General features: G+C 45.8%; 6 protein-coding genes across 11 annotated transcripts in view; 3 read left to right on the top strand and 3 right to left on the bottom strand.

The window, feature by feature from the left end:
- LOC108695504 (oocyte zinc finger protein XlCOF6-like) overlaps positions 1–17,594 on the bottom strand; it is a 72,040-nt gene that overhangs the window by 39,586 nt on the left and 14,860 nt on the right. The gene's annotated exons all lie outside the window — the stretch shown is intronic.
- LOC108695575 (histone H3) lies at positions 1,163–2,071 on the top strand. The gene has a single exon (XM_018224168.2). It carries the CDS (start codon positions 1,610–1,612, stop codon positions 2,018–2,020), a length of 411 nt encoding a protein of 136 aa, XP_018079657.1. The 5' UTR covers positions 1,163–1,609; the 3' UTR covers positions 2,021–2,071.
- Positions 2,407–2,903, bottom strand: LOC108695576 (histone H2A type 1-like). Its single transcript, XM_018224169.2, has one exon. It carries the CDS (start codon positions 2,841–2,843, stop codon positions 2,451–2,453), a length of 393 nt encoding a protein of 130 aa, XP_018079658.1. The 5' UTR covers positions 2,844–2,903; the 3' UTR covers positions 2,407–2,450.
- On the top strand, positions 3,141–3,701 carry LOC108695577 (histone H2B 1.1-like). The gene has a single exon (XM_018224170.2). The coding sequence runs from the start codon at positions 3,268–3,270 to the stop codon at positions 3,646–3,648; it is 381 nt and encodes a 126-aa protein (XP_018079659.1). The 5' UTR covers positions 3,141–3,267; the 3' UTR covers positions 3,649–3,701.
- Positions 4,438–6,470, bottom strand: LOC108695579 (histone H2B 1.1-like). Its single transcript, XM_018224171.2, has one exon. The coding sequence runs from the start codon at positions 5,949–5,951 to the stop codon at positions 5,571–5,573; it is 381 nt and encodes a 126-aa protein (XP_018079660.1). The 5' UTR covers positions 5,952–6,470; the 3' UTR covers positions 4,438–5,570.
- On the top strand, positions 9,689–16,753 carry LOC108695529 (gastrula zinc finger protein XlCGF57.1-like). 6 transcript variants are annotated; one of them, XM_041568169.1, is made up of 8 exons: positions 9,695–9,973; positions 11,547–11,591; positions 11,776–11,878; positions 12,022–12,135; positions 13,836–13,925; positions 14,312–14,416; positions 15,221–15,294; positions 15,325–16,753. In XM_041568169.1, exons 3-8 carry the CDS (start codon positions 11,857–11,859, stop codon positions 16,483–16,485), a joined length of 1,566 nt encoding a protein of 521 aa, XP_041424103.1. In that variant the 5' UTR covers positions 9,695–9,973; positions 11,547–11,591; positions 11,776–11,856; the 3' UTR covers positions 16,486–16,753. The 6 variants fall into 6 exon arrangements, with proteins under 6 accessions (XP_041424100.1, XP_041424101.1, XP_041424097.1 ...); XM_041568168.1 differs by having other exon boundaries at positions 14,312–14,419; XM_041568166.1 differs by having other exon boundaries at positions 9,689–9,973; positions 13,836–13,904; positions 14,312–14,419; positions 15,221–16,753.

The following is a 17,594-nucleotide window of genomic DNA, read 5'->3' as shown; positions in this document are numbered from 1 at the left end:
TGGCAGGTTATTAAAGTTTGAAAATATTTCTCCTTATCTAAACTGTGTTTTTGTGTCTCAAAATTGTTACAAAGTATCTTATTTGCACCTGTTAGCTGTTCTGGGCTCTCTGCTAAAAGCCAATTAAGTGAGAAACTTTGTTTCTTTTTCTGGCTGTTCAGTGCAGAGAAAAGAGGGACTTTCCAGTACAAATGAGGGACTGCGGGTTGAGCAGTCAAAAGAGGGACTGTCCCTCCAAAAAAGGGACAGTTGGGAGGTACGCTGAGCCATATTGATCATAATGTTCTCTTTACTGGAACAGTTTAACTGCTCCTATGACATTAGGTCAGTAATCCTGTGTTCCAGCCAGGCCCGGACTGGCAATCTGTGGGTTCTGGCAAATGCCAGAGGGGCTGCCATAAGATGCCATAGAAAGTCACTATTTAGTGGGCTGGTCGGGAGCTGTTTGGGCCTCTCTGTACTTGTAATGCCTGGGCCTATTTTGGCTCCCAGTCCAGACCTGGTTCCAGCCCAATACACGTGGGGGAGGACTCGAGGAGTAGGGGGGGCCCAGTTGTAAATTTACGTACCAGGGCCCTTAGGGGTCTAATTACGCCCCTGATCCTACAGCTGATTCTCTCAGGGCGGCCCATCCACTCGCTGACTTCTGTTTCTACTACCGGTACTTTGTATTGCGCTCCTGATGTTCTGAGTCTGTTGGAAGAATTGAATATTTACAATATTTATAAACGTTGTTATGAGCTGAGGGGGGGGAGGGACAGGTGACATGGGGGTTGAGTGCTAATTTGCATATTTTGGATTTCCATATAAAGAAGTTTACTATTAATATTTCCATCTAATAAATATGAATTACTTGTTCCTAGTTCTGGGTGTTTGCTCTGTTTTTGTTACTCAGTGGGATCCACCCGCAGCCAATCAGAAGCGGAGAAGATGTGAGTTTAACCAACAGTGAGAGATGGAAGTGGAATTATTTCTTCTCACGTTCCAATTGGCCACGGGACCCACACGTGACTCCCGGAGGAGGAGTGTGAAGTGGAGACTTCGCAGTTTTCAGCTGTGACTTCTTGTGTCCCGAGTGGCTCCTACAACTCAGAGCAAACGACACTGCAGCCAAAGGCCCAGAGCAAAGTCTCCTCCCTGTGTCACGTGTCTGGGATCCCCCGCCCCTTATTTCTCTGCTGCACAATAAATCCGCCGAATGATCCTGTGGAACCGCAAGTCCCCAGCAGGTGTCGCTGTTGTACAATGAGAAGATCCGGGCGCCATTCGCCTGAATCCGAATCCATCTGGGGATATGAGACGTCGCGTTTGTCTCCTAAACATGTGACTCACAATCCCAATCTTATCTGTTCTATTTCGGCTCCGCAGCCCGGGATTGTGTTGGGAAAGCGCATTGGGCTCAGCAATTAATGTCCCCACAAATCCAACCCAGGAAGGTCCGTCTCTCTAACAAAAATGAATCGCCCTGTAACATTTTGAGAGTGAAGCAGATTTGCAGGGTAGGAAGAGGCGTGTTTATAGCTGACCAATCACAGGGAGGCAGCGCCAATAAATATCGAGTACAGGAGACGAGCGACACCAGTGAAGCTTTTTGCTTTAGTTGATCGCAATGGCTCGTACCAAGCAGACCGCCCGCAAATCCACCGGAGGAAAAGCTCCCCGCAAGCAGCTGGCCACCAAGGCAGCCAGGAAGAGCGCTCCTGCTACCGGCGGAGTCAAGAAACCTCACCGGTACCGGCCCGGCACAGTCGCTCTCCGCGAGATCCGCCGCTATCAGAAATCCACCGAGCTGCTCATCCGCAAACTGCCTTTCCAGCGCCTGGTCCGGGAGATCGCTCAGGACTTCAAGACCGACCTGCGCTTCCAGAGTTCAGCCGTCATGGCTCTGCAGGAAGCCAGCGAGGCTTATCTGGTCGGTTTGTTTGAGGATACCAACCTGTGCGCCATCCACGCCAAGAGGGTCACCATCATGCCCAAGGACATCCAGCTGGCCCGCAGGATCCGAGGCGAGAGGGCTTAGATACAGCTACCACTTCTCATACGACAACACAAAGGTTCTTTTCAGAGCCACTAAATCCCCAGTCAAATGAGCTTGATCACTTGTGTTTTTAATTAGTCATAACGTGTTTTCACCGGGGGTGACTGGTAACCGCTTCTTCCTCTGACCAAACCCGTTCTTTCACTTCTAATCCGCGCTGGTAGCTGAGCCAGACTCCGCCTGGAGAGACTGATGCGCGTGATTCGCTGGTCCCCAAATAAAACTACACGCTGTTCTATTCTGCTCTGGGTTATTCTATAAACTGCCTCAGCCTCGTCACTATCGGAAACAAACTACAGTGTAATTTAGAATACAACCTTCCCAGCACTTCAGCAGCAGAACTGCACAACTCTCTTTAGATAATGTGGGGGGCTCTGAAAAGAGCCTTTGGGGGTGTCTGAGATCAGCAGCTTCACTTGCTCTTGGCCGACTTGGAGCTCTCGGTTTTCTTGGGCAGCAGCACGGACTGGATGTTGGGCAGGACCCCGCCCTGAGCGATAGTGACTCCTCCGAGCAGTTTGTTGAGCTCCTCATCGTTGCGCACAGCGAGCTGCAGGTGCCTGGGGATGATGCGGGTCTTCTTGTTATCCCGGGCAGCGTTGCCGGCCAACTCCAGGATCTCAGCGGTCAGATACTCGAGCACTGCGGCCAGATAGACCGGAGCTCCAGCTCCCACCCGCTCGGCATAATTGCCCTTCCTCAAGAGCCGGTGAACACGGCCGACTGGGAACTGCAGCCCGGCCCGAGATGAGCGGCTCTTTGCCTTAGCACGAGTCTTGCCGCCTTGTTTGCCTCTTCCAGACATGATCACTGATAAGATTTCAAACACAACACGAAGAAACTATTACAGAATGTGACTTCCGTAGTTACACGCACTGGTATTTGTAGGCCGCACAGGACACACCTCTCTTCTCTAATTGGGTAAATTCTAATGCAAGCCAATCACAACGTAGTCTTACGATACACCAATCATTCAGCACGTTGCACCAACTGCATTCCTTTATTTGTAATAGGATGAATTTACTTGTAGCCAATCACATAAACACATTCAGAAATACCAATCCCTCGCTGCCAGAATCTGTCAATGGGAGGAATTTATACCACGTGACAGAACTGACCAGTAGGAGTATAAGAGATCAGACTGCCTTATTTGCATGGGAGGGTTATAAAAGCAGGAGCCCGGAGGGAGGAGGAAACACTTACTAGTGTGAGAGAGAAACAGTACAATTATGCCTGAACCAGCTAAGTCCGCTCCAGCCGCGAAGAAAGGCTCCAAGAAAGCGGTAACGAAGACTCAGAAGAAAGACGGGAAGAAGCGCAGGAAGACAAGGAAGGAGAGTTACGCCATTTACGTGTACAAGGTGCTGAAGCAGGTGCACCCCGATACCGGCATCTCGTCCAAGGCCATGAGCATCATGAACTCCTTTGTTAACGATGTGTTTGAGCGCATCGCAGGGGAAGCCTCCCGCCTGGCTCATTACAACAAGCGCTCCACCATCACCTCCAGGGAGATCCAGACCGCGGTCCGCCTGCTGCTGCCTGGGGAGTTGGCCAAGCACGCCGTGTCCGAGGGCACCAAGGCTGTCACCAAGTACACCAGCGCCAAGTAACTGCTGCTACTGCCCCACTCCGACCCCAACACAAAGGCTCTTCTAAGAGCCCCCCACCTTCTCCCCCAAAGATCTGTAACCGACGCTTTCCCTGAGTCTCCTGTAGGGAGTCATTACCGCTTGTTCCACCCTGATCTCTCGGTGCAGCGCTGATAAACCGTCGCCACATTAATCGCCCATTAGTCTCGCGCTTTGTCTGCACTTGTGTCTCATCCCCCTGTACAAGCGCCGCTGCCGGTAACATTGTCCCACCAGTCTCCCTCCTACAGACACATTGTTACTCCTCGTCCCCCACAAACCGACACTTACACCTACTGCAATGGCTTTTATTACTCGCCTCGCTGCAACAGGGATCAGTCCCGACTTCTCTCTCCTCCTGATCCCCGGGGATAATCAGAGACATCAGCTGAGATCACTGTGCGACTGAGAGAAGCAGCGGGGACAGAGGACTCTGGGGAAGTCACATCATTTCTCTACTTGTCTTCATTTTGCTTTTATACAATCACTCGTATTGTTCATTATATTAAATATAGAATCTCATAGAAATGTGGCGCCTCCGTGTAATAAACACCCTCACTTTCCCTCTTACTCTGTATTTCAAGCCAGCGGGTTTTTTGGCGGGCGATTTGAAACCATCAGCTGTTCTCCCTGAGCCAATCATTAGTAGAAAGTTATGGGTGGGGTTTATTAGTCGATTGATTTGTGTGGGAGGAGCAGTGATTGTACGAAGCGAGAAATCTATTAAATTCCACCCACAAGCGCAGTTCCCTCTCAGGTCCTCTCCAGCTGTAGAATAGACAGGGTCTCGGCTTATCGCGTCATACTATGCAATAAATAAAACGAGCTGATTGGATCCCCAGTTTCCCCCTTACTTTGTATTCGAAGCCAACACACAACAGTTTTTTCGCGGTGATTTTATTGGCAAATCAAGTGTGAGTGCTCCTTGTGTAACTCAGCCGACGAATAGAATAGAGAGAAGGTTTAATTAGGTGACCCAGCAGCTGAATTTCCCCTCCTGACAATGAATTTTCCCAGTCCATTCCTTCCAACAGACTCATCAGAACATCAGTAGCGCAATACAAAGTAGTAGAATAAAAACAGAAGTCAGCGAGTGGGTGGGCGGCCCTGAGAGGAGCCTTTGTGTTAATGAGAGGACCTGAGAGGGAACTGCGCCTGTGGGTGGAATTTAATAGATTTCTCGCTTCGTACAATCACTGGTCCGCCCACACAAATCAATTGACTTAACCCCGCCCATAACTTTCTACTAATGATTGGCTCGGGGAGAACAGCTGATGGTTTCAAATCGCCCGCCAAAAAAACCGCTGGCTTGAAATACAGAGTAAGAGGGAAAGTGAGGGTGTTTATTACACGGAGGCGCCACATTTCTATGAGATTCTATATTTAATATAATGAACAATACGAGTGATTGTATAAAAGCAAAATGAAGACAAATAGAGAAATGATGTGACTTCCCCAGAGTCCTCTGTCCCCGCTGCTTCTCTCAGTCGCACAGTGATCTCAGCTGATGTCTCTGATTATCCCCGGGGATCAGGAGGAGAGAGAAGTCGGGACTGATCCCTGTTGCAGCGAGGCGAGTAATAAAAGCCATTGCAGCAGGTGTAAGTGTCGGTTTGTGGGGGATGAGGAGCAACAATGTGTCTGTAGGAGGGAGACTGGTGGGACAATGTTACCGGCAGCGGCGCTTGTACAGGGGGATGAGACACAAGTGCAGACAAAGCGCGAGACTAATGGGCGATTAATGTGGCGACAGTTTATCAGCGCTGCACCGAGAGATCAGGGTGGAACAAGCGGAAATAACTCCCTACAAGAGACTCAGGGAAAGGGTCGGTTACAGATCTTTGGGGGAGAAGGTGGGGGGCTCTTAGAAGAGCCTTTGTGTTGGGGTCGGGCAGTAGTAGCAGTTACTTGGCGCTGGTGTACTTGGTGACAGCCTTGGTGCCCTCGGACACGGCATGTTTGGCCAGTTCCCCAGGCAGCAGCAGGCGGACCGCGGTCTGGATCTCCCGGGAGGTGATGGTGGAGCGCTTGTTGTAATGAGCCAGGCGGGAGGCTTCCCCTGCGATGCGCTCAAACACATCATTGACAAAGGAGTTCATGATGCTCATGGCCTTGGACGAGATGCCGGTATCGGGGTGCACCTGCTTTAGCACCTTGTACACGTAAATGGCGTAACTCTCCTTCCTTGTCTTCCTGCGCTTCTTCCCGTCTTTCTTCTGAGTCTTCGTTACCGCTTTCTTGGAGCCTTTCTTTGCGGCTGGAGCGGTCTTAGCTGGTTCAGGCATAATTGTACTGTTTCTCTCTCACTAGTAAAGTGTTTCCTCCTCCCTCCGGGCTCCTGCTTTTATACCCATCCCATGCAAATGACGTATTCACATACTATATTGCTATTGGCCTGTTGTGTCACATGGCGCTGTGGAATGCAGCAAATGTAATGATTGGTGGTGGCAAAAGCGCTTCTAACATTGGCTGAATTGAAGTTCATCCAATCTGTGAGAAGAAGCAGGCTAAGCTCTGCCTATAAATAATTGCAAGTGGGGGAGGAGTAAGTACAATTCTAGTAAGTTTTGTTTACTGTTAGTTTGACTATCGTGTTTGGTGGTTTTGGGCTTGGCGATCTTTTAGAAATAAAGTTCTTTATATTGAAATCCTAAATATGTCACCTGCTCCCCCTTAGCTTTAATAAATATTCGCTTGATTTGGAGGAGTGTCACTGGCACTTTCTTCTGATTCCTGGTACAGCCCAGTTAGGATCCTCATTCCTCTCTATAAAGCCCAGTTGAGATTCTTCTCTCTATAAAGCCCAGTTAAGATCCTCCTCTCTATAAAATCCAGTTAAGATCCTCCTCTCTATAAAGCCCAGTTTAGATCCTCTCTAAAAAATCCAGTTTAGATCCTCTCTATAAAATCCAGTTAAGATCCTCTCTTTAAAACCCAGTTAAGATCCTCCTCTCTATAAAGTCCAGTTTAGATCCTCCTCTCTATAAAGCCCAGTTAAGATCCTCTCTATAAAGCCCAGTTCAGATCCTCCTCTCTATAAAGCCCAGTTAAGACCCTCTCTATAAAGCCCAGTTGAGATCCTCCTCTCTATAAAGCCCAGTTAAGATCCTCTCTATAAAGCCCAGTTTAGATCCTCTCTATAAAGCCCAGTTAAGATCCTCTCTATAAAGCCCAGTTGAGATTCTTCTCTCTATAAAGCCCAGTTAAGATCCTCCTCTCTATAAAATCCAGTTAAGATCCTCCTCTCTATAAAGCCCAGTTTAGATCCTCTCTAAAAAATCCAGTTTAGATCCTCTCTATAAAATCCAGTTAAGATCCTCTCTATAAAGCCCAGTTAAGATCCTCTCTATAAAGCCCAGTTGAGATCCTTCTCTCTATAAAGCCCAGTTGAGATCATTCTCTCTATAAAGTCCAGTTTAGATCCTCTCTATAAAGCCAAGTTAAGATCCTCTCTATAAAGCCCAGTTAAGATCCTCTCTATAAAGCCCAGTTAAGATCCTCTCTATAAAGCCCAGTTGAGTGGAGCTGTTGCTTGTCTGCGCTGGTTCTGTTTCTGGGTGCGTTTGGGTTCGGGGACCCAGTGATGGTGTCTGTTATGACACAAATGGACTAGGGGAACTGTCACAGGAGAATCTCTTTGGGAATTCTATTTGTTTTACCCCCTTTTTTGGATCTTTATGTGTTTGCCGCATTTAGTACAGGCGAATGGTTTCTCTTTGTTGCAGATGACCTGGTGTTTGTAGAGGCCACTCCTTTGAGAGAAGCACCTCCCATACTGGAAGCAAATGAATGGTTTCTCCCCCATGTGAATTCTCTCGTGTCCCACCAAGGAAAGCTTCCCATGCAGCTAAATGATTTCTCTTCACTGTGAATGATGATAATGCGCTTGTTAATGCCGACCCCTTCCGTTCATTGTTTTCCCAGGAAGACCTGGTCTTTAAGGACACGTGTCCCCCCTAATCCTGTAGCCAGTTATGAATAATATACGGATCTGGTTTCACACTGGCCTAAAATTATCTCAGCAGGGACACAGATAAGAAATGTATCAACTAAATGTATTAATGTAGAACAGTTTATCGGGTCGGCGACCCCCCCCTTCCAGAGCTGCGTTAGAATGTGAAATAATACACTTTACACTTCAAAATTAGAAAAAACGATGACACATAGAAAATAGAAAGTAATTCGAAAAAGCCGTTATTTCTGGTGATCTATTAGAAAACAACTAGTTATTTGAAGGTGAACAACCCCTTTAAAGGGTTTGTTCACCTTAGAGATACATTTTTATTATTGAAGGTTTTTGAGTTATTTAGCTTTTTATTCAGCAGCTCCTCAATTTGCATTTTAAGCAATCTGGTAACTAGGGCCCGAATTCCCCTAGCAACCATGCACTGATTTGAATAAAAGACTGGGATATGAATAGGAGAGGCCTGAATAGAAAGACAAGTAATAAATAGTAGCAAAAACAATATATTTGTAGCCTTACAGAGTATTTGGTTTTTTTTTTAGAAGGGGACAGCGACGCCCATTTAAAAGCTGCAAAGAATCAGAAGACAAGTAACTATAAACCTATAAAAAATAAATAATGAAAACCAATAGAAAAGTTGCTTAGAATTGGTTGTTCTATAACATTATAAAAGTTGCTTTAAAGGCGAACCACCTCTTTAAGGACAAACTTTAGTAATAATGGAAATAGGACTGTCAGAAGCAATTTGACTAGTTACCAATATCAATTACTTTCAACTGCTGACCAGGCAGAAGTGTGTAGGGGACAGGAAGAATCCTTCCCCTGTTTGTCTTCCAGTGACATCATCCAGCCCAGTTGCATGCTGGATAGTGACCCGATTGGCTGGGAACCCCAGTGCATCCTGGGGAGAAAGGGTGTTCCTGACTTTGGAGCCAAAAGCACAGGGTCTCCCAGGAAGAGAGCTGAGAGAGCCAGCGTGAGTAGCTGTAAGACTGTGAGGTGCAGAGAAGAAGCTGCTGAATCTGGGGAGATTGAGCCCAGCCTGTCCCCTGCCAAGTTGCTGCAAACTCAGAAGGAGAAAGGTGCCACTAGTGAGACTGATTCTGCTGCAGAGCTGTGTGTGATCTCCAGTGTGAATTCCTCTGAGAGCACCCCGGTGAGTGAGCCACCCAAGGGAGGATACTGGCACGGATACAAGCGTGGGGCCCCATACTGAAGACAGCTGTTAACCCTTTACCTGCTACAAGAGAGCTGCTGCCAACATTCAAAAGGGAGAGGTACTTTTGGGGAATAAGGTAGCGCTACCTGGGGAGTAAGAGCTCTGGGGAAGGGACAATCATTTGAACTGTGATTATTAACCCCTTCAGGAGGATTGGGACTGTGATATCTACCAAGGACTGTGATATCTACCAAGGACTGTGTGAAGCAACAGTTAAGCACCTAATAGTGGTTTAGGGAGTGTCCCACGTGTCCCCAGTGTAGGAGTGCAGAGTGTATTAGTTGCCCAAGTGTTTACTTTTTGTTTATATAAAGTTTATATTGGTTCAAATTGCAAACTGTGTATTTTATTATTCCTAGTGTAACCCCCTGAGGTGTCTTCCTCAGTGTTCACTAGGTGGAGGCACTGCGCTGTAATTCCCAGTTCCCAGTACTTTTCAATGCAAAAGGGACTCAGGGCCCCTGGATTGCCAAGGGTAAGTGGTGATTTAAAGAGAAAGTAACCAAATTAGTGTTACAAGTGTTCACTTGGTTGAAACTGTTAACTGATCTACAAGTAATGTTGCTCCAGTCAATATCTGGGTAATTAAAATCCCCCATTACCATTACTTTCCCCAAACTAGCAGCTGTTACAGTTTGACTAGTAGTGAAAAGGGGAGATGAAGAATCAAGCTGGAATGATTAAACACACAAATACATTATATTATATATTTCAGTACTTTATTTGGGTTCCATTTGGAAGGCATTTCTGTGTGCTTCATTTCAGTCATGTGTGTTTATATACTGAGAGATTGGGGAATGGTTTTGTTTATGTTTTTCTTACCCATTGGAGCTGCACCAAACTGCAACATTTACAGCTGCCCACCAATGTGATGGTGATGTCACTCTGACTGTGACTATAAGGAAGTGATACTCTGCTCTCATTTCTATTGGTCCTGTGTGACACCTGATCTCTGTGCATCATAGGAATGGGACAGAGCCGCCTCCCATGGGCGGGATCAGAGAAGCTTGTTCTTCCCTTCCAACACATTCATGTGAGAGCTGTTAGTGTTAGGGGCTGGAAACTCTCTGCAACTCACTGACATTCCCATCCCCTGTACTCACATCTCCTGCCTCATCTACTGGGTAAGTCATTTTCCCTCCTCCTCCTCCTGTACTGTCTGTGGGACTGGGGCTTAATCCTGCTGCAGGGACTGATAGAGAGGGGAGACTGGGGGTTAATCCTGCTGCAGGGACTGATAGAGAGGGGAGACTGGGGGTTAATCCTGCTGCAGGGACTGATAGAGAGGGGAGACTGGGGGTTAATCCTGCTGCAGGGATTTATAGAGAGGGGAGACTGGGGGTTAATCCTGCTGCAGGGACTGATAGAGAGGGGAGACTGGGGGTTAATCCTGCTGCAGGGACTGATAGAGAGGGGAGACTGGGGTTAATCCCGCTGCAGGGACTGATAGAGAGGGGAGACTGGGGGTTAATCCTGCCTGCAGGGATTTATAGAGAGGGGAGACTGGGGGTTAATCCTGCTGCCAGGGACTGATAGAGAGGGGGAGACTGGGGGTTAATCCTGCTGCAGGGACTGATAGAGAGGGGAGAACTGGGGTTAATCCTGCTGCAGGGACTGATAGAGAGGGGAGACTGGGGCCTTAATCCTGCTGCAGGGACTGATAGAGAGGGGAGACTGGGGCTTAATCCTGCTGCAGGGATTGATAGAGAGGGGAGACTGGGGGTTAATCCTGCTGCAGGGACTGATAGAGAGGGGAGACTGGGGGTTAATCCTGCTGCAGGGACTGATAGAGAGGGGAGACTGGGGGTTAATCCTGCTGCAGGGACTGATAGAGAGGGAGACTGGGGGTTAATCCTGCTGCAGGGACTGATAGAGAGGGGAGACTGGGGGTTAATCCTGCTGCAGGGATTTATAGAGAGGGAGAGACTGGGGGTTAATCCTGCTGCAGGGACTGATAGAGAGGGGAGACTGGGGGTTAATCCTGCTGGCAGGGACTGATAGAGAGGGGAGACTGGGGGTTAATCCCGCTGCATGGATTGATAGAGAGGGGAGACTGGGGGTTAATCCTGCCTGCAGGACTGATAGGAGAGGGGAGACTGGGGGTTAATCCTGCTGCAGGGACTGATAGAGAGGGGAGACTGGGGTTAATCCTGCTGCAGGGACTGATAGAGAGGGGAGACCCTGTGAGACTGGGGTTAATCCTGCTGCAGGGACTGATAGAGAGGGGAGACTGGGGGTTAATCCTGCTGCAGGGACTGATAGAGAGGGGAGACTGGGGGTTAATCCTGCTGCAGGGACTGATAGAGAGGGGAGACTGGGGGTTAATCCTGCTGCAGGGACTGATAGAGAGGGGAGACTGGGGGTTAATCCTGCTGCAGGGACTGATAGAGAGGGGAGACTGGGGGTTAATCCTGCTGCAGGGACTGATAGAGAGGGGAGACTGGGGGTTAATCCTGCTGCAGGGACTGATAGAGAGGGGAGACTGGGGGTTAATCCTGCTGCAGGGACTGATAGAGAGGGGAGACTGGGGGTTAATGAAACAAGACTTACTGGGGAGCCCTTGCTGTGAGTTTGCCCCTTTGTTCCTGGTAGAGCCAGCGGCAAGTGAATGTGGGTTACAAAAGTCCTTGTAGCCAAGGGTTATTTACCAGCATAAAACAATGTGAGTACCTATGTCGTTTTCTTTTCTCTACTAAGGGATGTGACATTTATGAGCCTGTAGGAGCATCTCGTGTTATAAAGGTAAGAGGAGAAGGAAGACATATCTCCCTAAATGGCCATTAATCAGGATTATTTACTTGAACAAAATGCTACTTGCGACCCCCTTTTTACTTCTATGAGCCCCCCCGGGCAGAACGCAGCCCCCATGGTTTGGACGAGTGCAGTAGATAAATCCCATAGAAAACGTTCTATTATTTTTCCCCAGGAGATTGAGCAAAGGGCAGAAGTGAAAGTGGAGAATGAGGAGTCGGACTGGGGGGATAATGAGGTCTCTATAACAAGTGAAATGGATGTGCCTCCTGCTGATGGTGAGTTAGATTTGTATTGGGCAAAGCTCATACTGTACAGACATCTGGATACTAAAGGGAAAGTAAAGACTGATGGGACTGGAAGCTCCGGATCTCAAGCCTTTCCAGCAGTGTTAATTGTTCTCTCTGTCCCGTTCCTGCAGGATTCCAAGAGAGGGAAACAGAAATATTACAATTAAAGATAAAGGAGGAAGAAGAAGACTCTGATTATTATCAGAACCCAATGGGAAGCTCAGCGGCCTCACTTACTGATGTGGGTAAGTACTGGGACATGCAGGGACCCAATCAATATAATGAGTTTGTAGGTAAAATACCAAAAGCTGCTCCTCATTGGACACCGGAGAGAAAGTTACGTGAGGGGCACAGTGAGTTCAGGGGGTCCCTGTGATTATTGGCTCGGGATCCCCATGTGGTATTTCTGTGGCTCGTGGGGCAAGGTCTGTACAGCCAGTGCCCCCCATGGATCTTCTACAGTTGCCTTGCTGACTGCTCACAGGGGCGATCCTGGGGCTACTGCTGGGTTAAAGGAGAACTAAACCCTAAAAATGTCCTATTTTCTATAGTGAACTTATTGCACGAGGCTAAAGTTTGAGCTTGTCAATAGCAGCAATGATCCAGGACTTCAAACTTGTCACAGGGGGTCACCATCTTGGAAAGTGTCTGTGACACTCACATGCTCAGTGGGCTCTGATTGGCTGTTGAGAAGCTAAGCTTAGGGCTCGTCACTAATTATCCAGCAGAAAATGAGCTTCCCTGGCTGTAATATAAGCTGATGCTACAGGTTTGCTGATTATTCAATTCTGATGCTAATTGCACTGGTTTCTGTGCTGCCATGTAGTAATTATGTGTATTAATTACTAATCAGCCTTATATTGTGACATTTCTATTCTATGTGTACTGTATATTGTGAGTGGCTCCCTAAGCTCAGTAAGTGACAGCAGCACAGAGCATGTGAATCAGTGAATCAGCAGAAAAGAAGATGGGGAGCTACTGGGGCATCTTTGGAGACACAGATCTTTACTGCTAAAGGGCTGTGGTTGCCTTGGGCTGGTACAGAAGCACAAAACATCATGTACAACATTTCTACCTACGGTACTTCTTTAGTTAGGCTTTAGTTCTCCTTTAAAAGAACAGTTCAGTGTAAAATAAAAACTGGGTAAATAGAGAGTATGGGCAAAATAATAAATGTATCTAATATAGTTAGTTAGGCAAAAATGTAATGTATAAAGGCTGGAGTGAGTGGATGTGTAACATAATAGCCAGAACACTACTTCCTGCTTTTCAGCTCTCTAACTCTGAGTTAGTCAGTGACTATAAGGGGGGCCACATGGGACATAACTGTTCAGTGAGTTTGTAATTGATCCTCAGCATTCAGTTTAGACTCAAAACCAACAGATATGTCCCATGTGGCCTCCCCTCAAGTCTGTGATTGGTTACTGCCTGGTAACCAATCAGTGAAAAGTAGTGTTCTGGCTATTATGTTACACACCCACTCACTCCAGCCTTTATACATTACATTTTTGCCTAACTAACTATATTAGAAACATTTATTATTGTAATGGAGGGAACCCCTTTCATCTACACTGAGATGTTCCATGTCCTACATGTAGGTCCAACTCCAGGGAAAATGTTGACGTATCCATGGTACCTCTGTTTTTGCTTTTTGCTCATTGTGTTTTTTTTCTCTTTCTTTGTTTATTTTCATTGTTTATATAATTCTCTGCAACTTCATTACAAAACAAGGCTGTAAAATTCTTTTGTCACTGGCTTTTGAGAAATGGTTGTAAATGTATATATTGAAACCAAATAAAATTTAATACATAAAAAAATAAACATTTTTTTATTTTGCACAGCCTCTTTACCCAGTTTTTATTTTTATACTGGTTCCTTTAAGAGTTGGAGGATAAACTTTGTATGAATGATGTAAACTAATAACAATTGGCTTTTCCCCCTTTAGTCACTGAAATTAAATGTGAGGAGGAAGACTCTGTCATAAAGCATCACGTCACTGCCGTAAAGTGTGAATGTGAGTCAGTGAATGTGGCTGGTGAGTAACTTGTCGTGTAGGATTGGAACCATCTTCCTCTACTGCAGTGAATATACATGAATTTACTGTGTGTGACACTGAGCAGGTCGGAGTTGATGAGTTTGGTTGCACATCTGTGTTGAGTGAAGTTTTCACTGTCTCTTCCTTACTGGCAGTTTTAGTAACCCGTGTCTCTTCCTTACTGGCAGTTTTACTCACCCCTGTCTCTTCCTTACTGGCAGTTTTACTAACCCGTGTCTCTTCCTTACTGCCAGTTTTACTCACCCCTGTCTCTTCCTTACTCCCAGCTTTACTCACCCCTGTCTCTTCCTTACTCCCAGCTTTACTCACCCCTGTCTCTTCCTTACTCCCAGCTTTACTCACCCCTGTCTCTTCCTTACTCCCAGCTTCCTCAGAGGCAGAACTGGAAGTATTACAGATAAAGATAAAGGAAGAAGATCCTGAAGATCATCTGAACTCAGTAGAAAGCTCAGAAGAGGCACTTGCTGAAGGTGGTAAATAGCCATGGATTCTATATAGAATAGTAATCAGAATTTTAGTTTCCCTAAATCCACATGCCCTTCATACAGACTACTGATTATCTGTTATTCTTGCTCTTGGTTTCTGATATGAAGGTTTAATGAGCGGGATATTTTACCAGTGTATTTATTATTATTATGGGTAATAGAATGGTGTTTGCTGGAGCGCTGACTCCTAAAAGGATACGTAAACCTTTAAAATAAGTGAATGTAAAATTGATGAAGGTGCTATTTTCATTATTTATTTATTTTTAATTCCAAGATATTAAGGGATACATGTGCTGTTAATATGAATGAATTTTGTTACAACAGCGCCACCTGCTGGTCAGTTTCCCACCATTCTGACCAGCAAGTAGTCAAGGAAGTTGTCAGGAGAAAGAAAGAGGCTGATGTTCTTCTGCTTAGGAAAACAATTAGAAACCTTTCTCACATCTTTCCTAAGCAGAAGAACATCAGCCTCTTTCTTTCTCCTGACAACTTCCTTGACTACTTGCTGGTCAGACTGGTGGGAAACTGACCAGCAGGTGGCGCTGTTGTAACACAATTCATTCATATTAACAGTACATGTATCCCTTAATATCTTGGAATTAAACATAAATAAATAATGTAAATTACAAAAGTGATTAGAATAGTCCCCTCATCAGTTTTACATTCACTTATTTTTAAAGTTAACTTATCCTTTAAGGAATTTCTGTAGAATTTTGATTCTTGATTGAATTGAATTTGTATTTTCTGAATTTGAATTTCTGAATGGCAAATATTTTGTTTTTCTTGCAGAGAGTTGTAGCCGTTGGGATCCTGACCCCTCGGAATGTTTGATAAGTCCCAAGAAATCACTGTTGGTAGAAGCCAGTTCTCATTTGGATTCATTGGATTCAGCTAAGGAGTCATTACAGGAGGCTGGAGTGTTGCGGACACAACACAAAACACAGACTGACTCTGAGGAATACGAGGACTGCTCAGCAAGCGCCGACACATCTGCTTTTATCTGTGAAAAATGCGGGAAATGTTTCTTTGGCAATAGGGATCCTCCCACCCACCTCTGTGCTGCCGGTACTGAGAATTTACTGGATCAGTGTAATAATGAGACCATACAGGGGAGTCTCTTTACCTGCACTGAATGTGGCAAACACTACAACAATAAATGTAGCCTAAAAACACATCAGTTGCGGCACATAGGAGTGAAACCATTCACATGCCCCGACTGCGGTAAAACGTTTTCTCTAAAGAAAGATCTCAACAGACACCAAAAAATTCACACTGGAGAGAAACCGTTCACTTGCACAGAATGCGGCAAAGGCTTTTATCTAAGGGGCAACCTTAATATTCACTACAAGATTCACACTGGAGAAAAGCCTTACGCTTGCACGGAATGCGGCAAAAGCTTCTCTGAGAAGAGCAAGCTCCGCAAACACCACAAGATTCACACGGGAGAGAAACCGTTCACCTGCACGGAGTGTGGCAAGAGTTACTCTGAGAAGAGCAAGCTTCTCAACCACCATAAAGTCCACACGGGGGAGAACCTTTTCAACTGCACGGAATGTGGTGGAACCTTTCTAACCAAAAACTCGCTCACGCAACATCAGATGATCCACACCGGGGAGAAACCATTCACCTGTACGGAATGTGGGAAAGGCTTCTCTACTAAAAACAGCCTGACGTCCCACGAGAGGATTCACACCGGGGAGAAACCCTTCACCTGCTCTGAGTGCGGGAAATGCTTTTCTCGGAAGTGCAACCTTAACGTCCACGAGAGAATTCACAGAAAGGAAGAGGGAAAGGAAAGAGAGCGCAAGTCGTTCCCGTGTGCAGAATGTGGCAAGACTTTCGCCGTAAAGAACAACCTTAAGAAGCACCAGCAAATTCACACACTGCAGAGAACCATTCAGAGGAAAAGGAACATCATCGCTCAGCAGCACAATGTGCTCATGGGACAGGAACAGGCGGGACTTACATCAGTGACTTTGTGCTCTGCTATTAGTGCCCCTCAGTTATTAGACAGCAAATTAATTACAGTGTTGTTTCTACCTCAGACTTCCTAGCTGGGAGCTACTCGGTTATGTCAGGGGCCTCATTCTACCCTGTCAACCCCCAACACTAACTCTGGCTGAGTAGTTGTAACTACACCACAGTGTAGTAAAGGAAACCACCGGGTCCATGTGTCACTGCAGTAATTCTGCAACTTCCCAGTCTGAATTCCAACAAGGTTCCATTCTGCCTAGCGAAACGTCATTAGTACACTTACGCTGAGGTCAGTTTGAATAGGGCGGGTACATATAGGTTATATATATATATATATATATATATATATATATATATATATATATATATATATATATATATATATATATATATATATATATATATATATATATACAGCTTGTAAGACTGTTGCACACACTTCAAAGAAGGATCATGCCCTGGTGCCAACAGAATATATGTATATAAAATTTGTAGAAAGAAGGCTGTTGCACGCAAGGGACTTTTGTCTGAAGATAAAAAAATTTTTTATTTAGATCGACGTTTCGACCCACACGGGATAAAGGCCCCGTGTGGGTCGAAACGTCGATCTAAATAAAAATTTTTTTATCTTCAGACAAAAGTCCCTTGCGTGCAACAGCCTTCTTTCTACAAATTTTATATATATATATATACACACACACCACACACACACACACACACACACACACACACACACACACACACACACACACACACACACACACACACACACACACACACACACACACACACACACACACACACACACACACACACACACACACACACACACACACACACACACACACACACACACACACACACACACACACACACACACACACACACACACACACACACACACACACACACACACACACACACACACACACACACGTCTTTATTGGGGATGTTGGTGCAAATGTTTAAAGTGGCCACTTATTATTACACATGTCCAAGGAAGCAAAATAAAGACAAATACGATTCTCTAATGTCCTAGACATGAGCCCACCCTTAAATAAATGTGACATGCCCCTCAAATGGTTGGGAAAGAAATGTTAACACAAAAAATCTTTAAAGGAGACTATAAAGCAGTGCATTATACTCATTTAGATATAGAAGAATTGTGCTTAAAAAAAGTAGTTTTATT

The sequence above is a fragment of the Xenopus laevis genome, chromosome 6S, assembly GCF_017654675.1.
Source record: "Xenopus laevis strain J_2021 chromosome 6S, Xenopus_laevis_v10.1, whole genome shotgun sequence".
Taxonomy (NCBI): Eukaryota; Metazoa; Chordata; class Amphibia; order Anura; family Pipidae; genus Xenopus; species Xenopus laevis.
This window is presented reverse-complemented; position numbering and strand designations above follow the sequence as displayed.

Excerpts from the sequence above, each read along its gene's own strand:
- LOC108695575 (XM_018224168.2), top strand. The coding sequence starts at position 1,610 with ATGGCTCGTACCAAGCAGACCGCCCGCAAATCCACCGGAGGAAAAGCT.
- LOC108695576 (XM_018224169.2), bottom strand. The coding sequence starts at position 2,843 with ATGTCTGGAAGAGGCAAACAAGGCGGCAAGACTCGTGCTAAGGCAAAG.
- LOC108695577 (XM_018224170.2), top strand. The coding sequence starts at position 3,268 with ATGCCTGAACCAGCTAAGTCCGCTCCAGCCGCGAAGAAAGGCTCCAAG.
- LOC108695579 (XM_018224171.2), bottom strand. The coding sequence starts at position 5,951 with ATGCCTGAACCAGCTAAGACCGCTCCAGCCGCAAAGAAAGGCTCCAAG.
- LOC108695529 (XM_041568163.1), top strand. The coding sequence starts at position 11,857 with ATGGATGTGCCTCCTGCTGATG. Across the intron at positions 12,136-13,835 it reads GGCCTCACTTACTGATGTGG|TCACTGAAATTAAATGTGAG; the intron begins GTAAGTACTGGG and ends TTCCCCCTTTAG. Across the intron at positions 14,420-15,220 it reads AGAGGCACTTGCTGAAGGTG|AGAGTTGTAGCCGTTGGGAT; the intron begins GTAAATAGCCAT and ends TTTTTCTTGCAG.